The sequence below is a fragment of the Labrus bergylta genome, chromosome 17 (assembly GCF_963930695.1).
Source record: "Labrus bergylta chromosome 17, fLabBer1.1, whole genome shotgun sequence".
Lineage (NCBI taxonomy): Eukaryota > Metazoa > Chordata > Actinopteri > Labriformes > Labridae > Labrus > Labrus bergylta.
In genome coordinates this window covers 9,745,111-9,758,361 of record NC_089211.1, presented here as the reverse complement: position 1 = coordinate 9,758,361, position 13,251 = coordinate 9,745,111, and the positions used below count along the sequence as shown (strand labels likewise).

General features: G+C 37.5%; 1 protein-coding gene across 1 annotated transcript in view; it reads right to left on the bottom strand.

The window, feature by feature from the left end:
* The window catches only part of grin3a (glutamate receptor, ionotropic, N-methyl-D-aspartate 3A), a 46,993-nt gene that overhangs the window by 3,338 nt on the left and 30,404 nt on the right, over window positions 1–13,251 (bottom strand). The window contains exons 6-9 of the mRNA XM_065965946.1: window positions 11,348–11,463; window positions 9,624–9,775; window positions 5,749–5,910; window positions 5,333–5,403 (exon numbers count right to left, since the gene is read on the bottom strand). Of these exons, the coding sequence (XP_065822018.1) occupies window positions 5,333–5,403; window positions 5,749–5,910; window positions 9,624–9,775; window positions 11,348–11,463 (501 nt within the window). The remainder of the gene's footprint in view (window positions 1–5,332; window positions 5,404–5,748; window positions 5,911–9,623; window positions 9,776–11,347; window positions 11,464–13,251) is intronic.

The window sequence follows — 13,251 nt, the reverse complement described above, 5'->3', positions numbered from 1 at the left end:
GTCACACCTACCCATTCACACTCTTTTACACACCGATGGCAGAGGCTGCTATGTAAAGTGGCTATCCGTTTTAGCTAATCCCGTTTATACACATACACAGGGAAAACCTAAACCCTGACTTTACTTACTTACATTGCTCTGTAATGAAATCGTGTTTCCCTCATGTTGATTTGTTATAAAGTTTATATATAAAACGTTATATTATTGTTTGTAATAATAACCCACATTACTGCTAGTGCTGTAGCGCACTAGCTTAAAGATGTAAGTAGACCTCAATATTGGATTGGATAAGTTTTTGGAGCAGTTTTGGTGCTTTGTTAAATTAATTGGATATAAATTTGATTCTATAGTCCCAGTGTTGTGACTCAGTATTGTAGTCCGTGTCCAGATACCTATGTCTGATTAGTTTGTTAATATTGACAGTTTTATTTCATACTATTATATAAGAACACCATTTTTATAGATGTTTTTTTTTTAAATTCAGAGAATAATATCATTAGGTTTATTTTTTGGTGAGTCATTGTACTGGAAGGAAACAGCTAGAGCAAACTTTTGATCAATCACAAGAGCAAATTTGAGACAAAATGTTAAATGTTTGAGTTGTAAAAAATATGAAAAATGTGAATAGAATCAATGTTAAATAAAGAAAACATTAAATTAAAAAACAATAATTAATCCACATAGAGATTTTGCTTGATAAAAAAATAAGAAAGCATTCAAAGTGTAAACTGCACCCTAAAATAATTCAGCCAGTATTTTTACAGGATAGCCTCGACATGTTGGAGACTTCCAAAAGAAATTGGTTTCCTCTTTCAAACAGAAAACTTATCACATTTACAGGACCAGATCTGCTAAGTGATAAATAAACATGATTTCATTAAAGGAGTATTGAAGAGGGATTCAGCTCATATGAACTAAACCCCGAATCAGAAAAAAGCTTTGTAAGTGATAAAAGAAATGAAAGGAAGACTTTAATGAGATACTCCTGACATCATGAAAAGATACCTCAAGCTAAAGGATGAGATGCCAGAATGTAAGAAGATAAAATAATTTCATCTTAAATTGACAAGAAGGCACCTGTGCTTACTTCATAATTACACTGAAAGGCAGAATAGTTTTTAATGTGGAACACATTACCAGATCTGTTAAGCCTAAAGACAAAAGATAATCACTCCAATTTCAGCATCATATTCAGTCAGTGTTTTGACTACAGCACAGATGTTCTCTAACTGATGCTATATCACTGCAGCCAGATAATCTCACGACAGACCCTGGTAGTTGTTACGCTGTCTAGACTGAAAACCATTTCTGGCTGAGCTTTTGTGCCATTAGTGGACGTGCAAACAATATGCTTAAAGTAATTGGCTCACCTTTGCATACTTGCTTTTGTGCTTTTAACTGCAACATTCTCCTGGTGACCCCCTTTATTCTTTTTTGCTTTGGTTTTTGTGCATTGTTTTTGCTTTTAATAAATTATCCTCTGTTGTTGTTCTTTTTTTTTTCATTTTGAAGGCACTTTGCAGCTGCTGTCCTGAAACTTGCTCTGCAGATAATGATTCTCGTTGTGTAGTGCCTTTAGTGGTTCCATATACTGGTAACTAAAAAATCCCCATCTCTACCCTGCTGCTGTTGTGCCCACACAATAGTCGCCTTGTTAGGTTGTGCAGAATTTTGTTTTTTTTGGGGGGAGACAGTAAATCATTCAATAAATGGTCCATAAATTGGTCATTTGTAAAATTCTAACAGATCCTCAATCAGCCCTTTGGCTACCAGATGGATGTTATAAATACACTTATTATATTTTTAAAACACATGAGGTGAAATGGCTTTGTATGGTCACATAGAAACATTACCAATGCTAATGAAATCAAATCCCTTCCTTTTTTTACTTGGTGGAGATTCCCACAAGAACTAATGATATCAAGGTCAGAAAGGGAACCATGCACCATGCAGTGTTAGCAAGTGTGATGTTGTGCATGGTGACTTTAAAAGATGTTTTTCTGCAATGTCAGGATGTCCTCGGCCATCATTATTAGTCATCATGATGGTTGTTGTTTAAATCCTTTTTCTTTTATTCTCTTTTGCTAAAAAGTGCATTTATACTCCATGCTGAGTGTCATCACTGTGCTTAGTGTAATAAAGAACACTATACAGATAACTATAAAATTAATATAAATAAAAAGGTAAGAGAAAAGTTTTGAAGCTCATTTTTGTTGTTGCTCTCTCTTACTATGTTGGTGGCGACTCAGTATCTTGCTCAAAAAATAATCAACCTGTTTGTTGACATATTCTGTACCTAGACGACTGGAGCTCACACAGTTTCAGGTCATACCATATTTTCACGACAATTTTAGGGAGATCTAATGTACCTTTTGCAACTGCTGAGGATAAGGTTTCTCTGATCCTTTTTTCCCCTGCAATGCCAGATCCCTCCTCCACACATCAGTTACTGTGCTCAGATTCCTCTACATAATTTCCAGAGATGTTTGCACCACCACATCTCAATCTTGAGGGTGACCAGATTCCTCTTGCTTATACGTTTTCTGTCCTTCCTTTCAATTTTCATAAAGATTGTTTTTCCTTGTATGCAGTGCTTTTACAAATGTCCTTGAACCTTACTGTTGAGCAACGGAAGTTAGTCACAAGTATGAAAAACAAAATCTAAGGCTTTAATAACTGATCTTCCTATATTCACAAATATTTGCTTTCTGAGGTCAACCCCTGCAGCTTTGAAAAGAGGACAGCTCATGTTTACCTGCAGTCATTTGTGACATCCTCAGAATTGAATTAGAAAAGGAATATTTCACCACTGACCACTATTTCCCAACCCATCTGTCAGTACAGATGTTGTTATCAGCAGTCACAACAAGACATATGCACAGCTTGTACCGCAGTGAATAGGTAGGCTGTCCTTCAACAAGCAGGACACAGGTCCACCAGAAGGACTTGCTCTGCTGTCCTTAAGTAAAGTATTGCATACCTACCAGATATGTCGCATTGCTCCGCAAAGCTTTGATTACCGCTCAAACACAAATTTTGTTTATTTTCTTGATTAAGAGTATTAAAGAGTAGCTCCTATCTTTTAAGATTAAACTCCCCTCAAATTGTCTTGATAGTATGTGCCTCGTAATAAATACGCAGCTGTACTGAAACAGGGCAGCAAAATACATGCTCAATTATTTTGCCACTGCAGAGTTGCTCTGGTTGCCAGAAAATGTAAATCTTGGGGGAAACTGTGTGCTCTTGAAAGTGAGGAATCAAACACAAAGTACAAGCTGATTCTGAACAGAAAATTTCAATTAACTTCATATTTTAGCTGACATGTTGAACATACAGCTTTAATGATGAGTAGACCAACTGAAAGAGGATCTTAAAAAACATCAAATTGTATAAATCCATGTATGACCAAACACAGCCAGGACATTTTAATTAGAATGAAAAGAACAGAAAAAATGTTGTTGAGGGGAACTCTGGTGTAAATGTGTACCTAAATTAGTTGTGACTGACTTTTTTAAGCGAAGGGAGGGGGAATGACGGTCCCATCCAATATAATTTCCTAATTAAGAAGAATATAGCAACTAATTTATAGCTAATATGTGGAGATATTATCAGGATGAGAAGTGACACCTAATATCATTTTAGCATGGATGATGATTAAGGTCTTTTTCCAGGCTACATGACCTTAACACTGCTTTTGATACTAAATCACAAGATCTTAATTGGACATCGGAGAGTGTTTAAAGGTCTAATACACTGTTCGTAATTCTCTCAGTCAGACACTTCTCTTATGCCTTTCAGCAACAACCTTATTAGCACACTTAAGATGGACCCATAATCGACTTCCTTTCCTAAGCAGTTATTTTGAGCCGATTGAGATTTTACCCATATTCTTGATTTGATTATGTACTACCTCACTGAAGACAGGTTTAAAGAAATTATTTTCTGATGCACTCTACTTAATTACAAATACACACACTTGGAATTTATTTTGTGTATATGCTTCCCACAAATGGGAGGATCATGCTTTCTCAGTGCAGGGCTTGCAAAACAGGCATTTCTGACACACAAGGTTTCTGCAGAACGCTGACAATGTGACAGTAATAATTCCTGACTCTTAGACAGCACGCAGGCACAGTGCAGAAGAGCCTGATTGAATGAGCGTAATTATGCAGGAGTAGGTAATCTATCCTCATTACCACAGGCATCCCTCACATGGCCTTGGCTCCATAATTATTACGTGTATTTAATCCCCACTTTGAGAGCTCCACCTGAGTGTCCCCTCTGCATGTGGTGCGCTAAGTAGGAAAGAGATGTGAAATACATTACAGCTGGAAATTTCAAATAGAGAGAGCTCAGCAAATGCTTTAAAAACCCGTTTTGATCTCCGCCTAGAAGCTTTCAAAAAAGAGAAATAGAACTCCCACTTTGCTCAGCTGACATCAGATATGCTTATCTCAAGCGCCAATGTGACATTAAACATGCAGTGTGAGCAGTGACCAATGTGAACAAGAAGAGGCTACACCAGGACACACACTGTAAGGGTGTCAAAATGACAGAGCAGGTTTATGTAACCAATGTGGACCACGCAACATTTGGACAGACACTGAAACCAACCAGAAAGGAGCTTTCATGCTTTACTAAATCTTGCTCTCTCCCACCAACTGAGCCATACAATACTCTGTGACGTTAGCACGAGATTATTTCCTCAATATCCCGAAGATATAATTAGCTTCCAACAGACTGACCATTCTGTTTGGTTTTCTGATTAAAAATAGGTCCATTAACTGCCACTTGAATTTTAATTGATGTCACCTATTCTCAGCCTGTTAATCCAACCAATGGGCTGTTGAGTTTTAGAAGACTGTCTCTGCTTTTTTCTTTAGAGGCTTTCAACATCTGGGATGATATGTGATATCTCAGCGATGTGATTTGTTGATACCTCTGAATCAAGCATGACATCTACTCCTTTCTAAGTAATTGTACGAGTTTATGTACTGTTTGTGATTAAGTAAGATTTATTTATTCAAAGAAAATGAATTGAATTTGGTGAGTGATGAAGTGCTTTGAAAGCACTCTCAGAGGAGTTTTTTAAGTCAGTTGGGTGCCCATTTCTGATGTGCCCTTGTGTGACAAGAGTTTTAATAAGCCTAAATCCACAGTCAAAACAAAATGGACTTAATGGTTCATAAGTAATTTAAACACAACTTGGATCAGTTTCTATTCAGTTTGGTCATTTAGGGATGAGATTTTACGCTGATCAGATTCTTAAAAACGTAACATTTAAAGTGAATATATTACAGTGATGTGCGTGTCTACTCGATTTAGTCGGTACCTCTTCTCAGGCTTGGTTACAGTTGGTAGTTTGTCATCATTGAAGACGGAGTTGAGCGCACGGTGTAATCTCTGGAAGACAAGGAACACATTTCTTGTTACATTCTTTACAGTTCATAATTTGTCAGTTTCACTATAACTTTTTTCAATGTTAAAATGGCTGTGTTGACTGCATGCACAAGTCAGAAAGACAGAGGAGGGAGTAAAGAAAAAGGGAGGGTAAACAGCAACCAAAAATGTGTCACAGTCTAAATACACAAAATAAGAACAGTGCTGGTAAGTATACTTTGTTGCAAAAAGACATGTGGCCTTTAGATTATTTAAAGTGTTTTGGGTTATTTATTATGTTGAAAACTCTTGATTAAAGAGAAGCTCCATTCTGTTGTATTTGTGTGTGTTTGCACGCGAGTTTCATACCTGGCTAGTGTGCAGCCAGTATTTGAAGCGTGGCTCCTTGACCCTTGGGATGACCAGCTTGTACACAATATGTTCTGCAATTGTGGTCAGTAGAGATAAGGCCACGCCCACACAGAGCATCACAAACAGACCGGAGAAATGCTTAATGCCCATCTGCAGCGTCTGGAGAGAACAGAATGAGAAATAGGAAGAAAGAAAGGAGACTCAGAGAATGAACAATTAAGTATACTGCACCAGGAAGTAGATAGGTAGGACAGGAAGTAAAATAGTGGAAACATAAAAGGTCCCACAGGTTTTGCTGCATGGTGTTAGAAAAGTCACAAACATTCACAACTGAGGTGTATTGAACATGCAAGCTTGATACAGTAGTTGGCACCATGACTAATGTACGCACTACGGTTATAAAACTGATGTTTTCTCATAAATATAGTGTTTTGATTATTTCCTAATGTCATCTTGCTATTTTCAATCTACTCTTTGTGTTATATATGTTTTTAAATAACAATTTAAAGGACAGAAACTCATTCTGCATGGGTTTCTGTTTCCTTATCTTAGTCAAGCATGCATATTTTTGGTTGTATGCTAACAGATTAGCTTTTTGACTGTATGCATTTTTCTCTCCAGCTAACACTTAAATGATAACTGTAATGCCTTTTTTCTTTTTTTCCCCTGACAAATCATGAATAACTTACAGTAATTCTGTGCAACATCAGGAGCCACCTATTCACATTTTTTGTTTTTGTAGAAACAGACATCTGCATTTACGATTTTAATGTATCGGGATATTTTTCCGCCCCTTGACTTTATAACACCACCATCCCTGTCTCTGCAGTTGTGAAAACTTACTTCTAGAAAACCAGTTTAAGGAGAATGTTGCCCAGGTTTGCTTTCACTCTGTAAATTACACTGTGAGCAAGGGATTATCTTCCCCAACCTGAATCATTTACAGGATAAAAGAATCCCCAAAGTAAAAAACAGCAATGAACGTAAAATTCTGAATCAGCATTGTGTTTTAATGAGGAACTAAAGACTTTCAGAGAATTTAACATCTGAAATACGATATAATTAGTATGGAAAATTAAAAAAAAATCTACTATTGCGCAATCATTCAGTTCCCAATTGAGCATCTGCTTTATTTATTGCAGATTTACATTTTCATATAAATCCTTTTACTGCTGAGTATGAGTACAGCAGCCGCTGCAATGATTGCATTATAAAGTCATGTTGGGAAAAAAATGCATGATGGATTAAACTCCTCATCGCAGTTGTGTGACTTGGTGAGCTGGCTGTAATGCAATTTTAGAGTGTGAGCTAGAAGTGGCATCTTACATCTGGGGAGGAAATTTAGGAATTAATTTGGATCGGAACAGATAAAACATACGGTGGTTTTATCCTTTAACAACAAGACATGCTTACTAAGGATACATGACAGTAATCTAATCTAATACTTAGCTCCAGTGCATAAGAAGCAGCGCAAGTTATTGTGTATCACGGCATCCTGACATTTCTCACAGTTATGGGCACTCCTTGGATCAGAACATTTAAGTACATACTATTACTAGTTTTGGCAATACACACACTTCCATATATGGACCCTATAGAAAAATACATTTTTAGTGATCTTGTAATTCACAACTCCACTTTCATGTTTTAACCATACTTTGTTCAATGCACTAATATCTCATTGCAAACAGTTTCTGCAAAGATTTTAACAAAACACATAATGTCCATCACTTTGATCACTATTTATCTCTTGGTGATGTTGAGATTGGCCCTTTCAGTGTTAGGTAATTGGATAATATGTCATTTATTGGTATTGATTGTATTGCTTTTAATGGGATCGTCTTCTTTGGGGTGACAGAGAGCTGGCTAAGTGCCAGAGAGTTTGGCTTCCTCAAAGAAGACAATCCATCAGATTTTCCTCTTTTCAGAATCCCAGGCTTGCTGCTGGTGCAGCAGTCATTCGGTGGAATAAAAAGATTGCTTAAAAAATGCTGAGCAGGGTTGAACTGAGCCAGCCTAGTCAGAAATTCATAATGCTAACATCACATGAATTTCCTGATGAGTTCATATTGACAGCCTATTCTGACTGAGCCAAAAGACAACAGATTTTTTATGTGAAGATGAAGCTGTACATGGAAGTTTAAAGACCAATGTAGGTTGCTTTGACCATGCAGAAGTGTGCACACAATTAGCATACTCTGGATTATGAATGATACACAAGTTATGTTGGTACATACAGTATAAAATCAAGGGATGAAAAATAATGGTTAAGCAGCTTTCACTGCTACCAGTGTAGGAAGGTGCTGGCATGACACTGCAGAATGAAATGTACCTGGAGCAATTTAAATGTCTGCACCTGTAGATAGCATCTATAACACATCTATCTATTACACAGTGGGAAATGATTTAGCTGCACTGAATCAGTTGCACTGCAATGTACTGCTTCTGCTACACAGATCAACAATGCGGATGTTTGTTTACATTTATGTGTCAGGTTTTTTTTTTTGGTTAAATCTGTCATTCCAATGTACACAATACGTGCTCCTCAATGAAACATCATAATGCACAGGCTGCTGTTAAATTATGTAAAAGGTCATAGAGTAGCTAAGTAAAATAAATAATGGAATAGAAAAGTATAAATATAGGAAGAAGCTGGGGCAGAGGAGGGACATGAATTCTTTTTGGAAGTAAGTTTTTAATTCATGTCTGACAACAGGGAGTCTGCAGTCTGCAGTGAGCAAAGGAGACACTTTTGGGAATTCCAGAGCCACAGCTGGGTTGAGAGACAGCCAGGCTGCTAGGAGAGCTAAGTGCTTAGTAATAGCTGCACAGAATGGACTGGACTGTTTAAGGCCGAAGTTATGGATGACATGGCTTGGTTGGCAGCTGGACGGTCTGGGGCCAGGGTGTGAAGTAGCAAGACATGACTAAACATGGAGGTAGTACAGGGAAAGTAAACAGCTTAAACAGTGGTTAGAGAGAAGCAGCATTCTTGTATTGGTGCTTTCAAGGGCTTTGCATACTTCTACAATGATGGGAAACTCAAATGAACATTTGAAACGTATTTTAAATGTAACAATACTGACTGTAACTTTACAGTGGCATGATTCTTTTACTCTGTAAAGCTTCGTAATACTGCAGAAATATATCATGTTTCTGTCTCTTGGGGGCCATGAAACAAGATGTAAATACAACAAAGATGTTCCTTGTAAAGTTGTTTTGACAGATGTGTAAAGATTAACACATCCCATAACAGCTTTAAAATAATTTACAGTTGTGTTTCCATTAAACAAACATGTTCAGTAGTCACTCTTACCTTTTCCTCTATAAACTCCTTGAGGAATTTCCTGCCTTTTTAGCGCTTAAGTGCTGCACAATGTAAAACAGGAAGAAACAAAACTAACTGAGCTCTGATGTGCTTGTAACTAACTGCTTTTTGGCTGGAAACAGCTGCCTGCTGCGACTGGAGAACAGGATGATGAAGGCAGTGAGATGAAACTAAAGGGTTGCAGACCGGAAACCAAAACAATGAGTTATTAAAACTTTAAATTAAGTGAAAAGTTTGGTGGGCTATTTTTCACAAAAGATAGGTTAGACAAGGTTTTGTATTGTTTGTAATAATAATTAGAGACAAAATGAACACAAGATGTATTGAATTGTGCAGCTTTAAACGTTTTTTTTTATCTTTGTATTATTTGCAAGCAGAAACTAAAAACACCAGTCATGCCTATGTTGAACCATAAAACTGATGATTCAGCATATGGTTAAAGCTATGGCTGGTGATAGATAAAAACGGTATGTCAAAATTCTATGTCATTTAATTTTCTATCACAATAAAATAAAAACAGTGTAACATGTGGTTCTGCTCCTACCTCAGTCACAGCGAAACTGCGCTTCCCGCAGGGCACAACCTTGTACCATTTGTCATGCAGCATGTCCATGAAGCCATCTGACTTGTACTGACTAACAAGCGCCGAGAAGTTTGAGGTGAGTGGAGAGTTCTGAGGGAGGCCAATCCCATAACCTGCCAGTGGAAATAGACAGAGTCATTATTCCTCTGTCAGAACAGCAAAATCATTTTCACTTCACCTCCACGAACTGCCATTATTTTCAATCACTGGTTTCTAGCTGTGCACAAGACACAAAAGTAAAACACCCACAGAAAAACAGGAAGCCTGGTTCATTTTTGCCAGTGCTTATTGGAAAGCAGCATTGTTGCTCTAAAACAGAGAGGGTTTTTGACATTGCAATTAAATCTCAGAATGTTTTATCATGCCAGGAAAGTGTGACAACATCAGTGAGAGCCAATTAAAGAAGAAGCATGCTTTGGTAGGAAATATACTGAATGATTTGTATCCTAAAGGCTCAAGTGTGCATTAAGTAATTAACAACAGCACTGGAATCTGAGACTATTGTGTCCTGTAATGGGAGCAACCGCCATGGGAATGTCTTCACAGAGGAAGGAAGAGACTTTCTAAATGGGCAAGAGATTAACAGACAATAGAGGCTCTAAAGCCGTTGAAAGCTTGAAGATTAAAAGTTGTTCAAAGTTGTGTGTTTGATATTGTTAAACTTAGGGTTGTCCTAAAATGCTAATGGTCAGCTACAATGCAGCCATGCAAACAGAACCCTTCAAATCTACTGATAATTAAAAAAGAAACATATGCTGTTGTGGTGCAAGAACTCAAATTACTTTTTATCTATTACTGACTGGTTACTACTTTGATTTAGAATATTCTTAACAACCACTACTCTTATTTATCAGTCAGCAAATCAGTGAGGAGAAAAGCCCCACATCTATGTTTAATAGGTTAAATGCAACCTCTGAATAATTAGTAATGAATAAACTAAAGGGCTGGAAGTGTGGTTTTATTAAAGAGTCTTAATTAGCAGATAGAAAAATTCTCATAAAAAACATATCCTAAGTATATTAGAAAACGTGGACATAATGAAATACATGCAGCTTTCTTCTACACTTTACTGCTTTGAGTGCTTTGTGTTTTATAGACAACATAATGTCCCATACACGTCGCTTTGTTCTTCATGTCTTAGTTTCTTGGTCTTCATTAAGCCTAAGAAGATGATTGGTAAATTTCCATTTACCAAGCCATACTGAAACCCCCCCTTGGCATTCTTTGAATCAATCTCCTGTAACTCATCAACAGCTGTAATGATTTTTGCTACAATAAATGGCAGCTCTACCAAGTACTGAGGCTTCATAAAGAATCTGGTGGAGCAGCTTTCCCCTAGTTTGTGCCCTGGTCATGAAATAACTCTCAGTACACACACAACAGTTTAATGATTTTGTCTGCCTGAGAGAGTTCAAAGCTCTGAACTAAAACTGTGTAACTAAAGATTTAAATTGTTATTCCGAAACTGAGTTTGTTCAATGTATCTGAGCTACTTGTTTTTGTTTTGAAGTCCTTTTTTATGCTGTCATGTCTGTTTTGGCATGATCTAATTGATGTTTTCTTTACTTTGAAGCATATTGCCATCATGGCCATTACTCTATTGAAAAGGAGATCTGTATCTCAAGGGACCTCTTTGTCAAATAAGGTTAAATATGATGAATTGTATTTTTAAATTGTCATGTTACCTTCAATTGCAAAGGGTTTTCCAACTGTTAGTGTCTTGCAGTCTGCATCGATGGAGACTTCATAATCCAGTAGAGCTTTGTCCATAATGAATGCATCCAGTTTCTGAGGGTCAGCCCTGTAAACACACAGAAGGTAGATATATTGGAATTGACTGAAAATGCAGATGTAACAAAAATAAGTGGCACCTTTGCTTCATGCACTCTATACAACAAGGTGTTTCTAAGTGTGTATATTAACTGAGGTTCTGGAGCAGGACCATGCCTAAACCATACCTCCAGTCTGCTGACAAGCCTACTTCTACCTAGCTATTCCACTCCACTCTGTTTGTCTCAGTTCTTCCTTTCCTCTCCGCTCAGCCATACAACCTTTTTTCCTCATCCCTTCATCTTGTTTGTCTAATCTTAGTTACAGTCTGGGCCAAGATAAGCTCGTGTAGAATTACGCCTGAGACAGAACCTGCATCCTGAGTCTCAATCTGCCTGGCCTTCAGTCCATTCTCTCATTGGTTAAACAACAAAATATACTCACAGTAGTTCATTTCAGACAAGGTGTGTGATGATAAGTGAATGATGTTAGAGCAGACTGTTGGCCTGAAATGTTCCTTAAGTGACCATCTGATGGATGACTGGACAGACAACATGATAGATGGACTGGATCTAATCCATAGTTACTCTCACAAATGCATTGTAGGGACAAATGTTACTGTAGCACTAACACAACAAATTCTTTATGCCTGCTGGGAACCAGCCCCAAAAACTTGCATTTTTAAAACAACCCTCTGAATTGCACATAAAAAATGTATCCTTAACACCTCCTGAGACAGACAGAATTTTACCTAACATGGTCCCCTCTATCGCGGTCTGCTACTCTGACCCTTTTCTTTTCTCAGTTTGTGTCCTCATGTCACGCCTCTGACCTTACAGTGCAAGTGGAAGTATAAGAACAGTTTGTGTTTTGTCAGGCTCAAAAGGTAAAGTTGAACAGATAAAAACACCAATAGTATTCTCTCTACCAGGGCATGAAAGAAAAACATTTCCTTCACATCTTTCTTGGTCTAATATGGGCACACAAAGTAACCTTCAGCTTCTGCATGAGAACAGCCATCATTCAACTGTAATCTTTATTTGCAGATTATACATAGAACTGTAGAATCAGTATACAGGGATCTGGTTTTTAAGACTGTAATGGTAAATGGTAATGGACTTTGTAATGGATGCTTTGTGTACTGACTACTAAAGCGCTTTTACACTGCATGTCACACCTACCCATTCACACCCATTCAGACACTGATGGCAGTGGTTGCTAGTGAGACCATCAGAAGTAACTAACCCCTTTTCTGGCCTGTGCTCACTGTAATTGTCTCTTGTGTTGTATCATTAGTGTATTGTCTCTTGTCATGCAATAAAAATAAAAAAAAGAAGTAACTAATCCCATTCATACACATTAATACCCCGCTGACAAAGCAGCGGGAACAATTCAAGGTGCCCAGGGAAACATCGGACATGTTGATGCAGGATATCAAACAATTGACCTTCCGGTTGAGAGATGACGACCAACTGAGCCACAGCCCACAGCCTGTGAAGTGTTCTTGTTTCCACCTTTTAGAAAATGTGTATTTTGAGCTGTATTGACCATTTACATATTGGCAGAAAATGCAGGAAAAAAAGTCTGTGTTGCACGATAAACCAGGCAAAACTTTTTTGACATACCAACTCCCATGGGCGGCATTCTACCGATAACTTATTTGTCTCTTAACATTTATCTTCTTAAAAGTGCAGCTAACAATCAATTCCAGATCAAACCTTTTACTTTTGTGACACAAATCTGTCTGACACTGCGTCACGAAAAAAACCATCAGCGATTAGATTTCCTGACTACCTCAAAAAAAAAAGTATCAAATTTT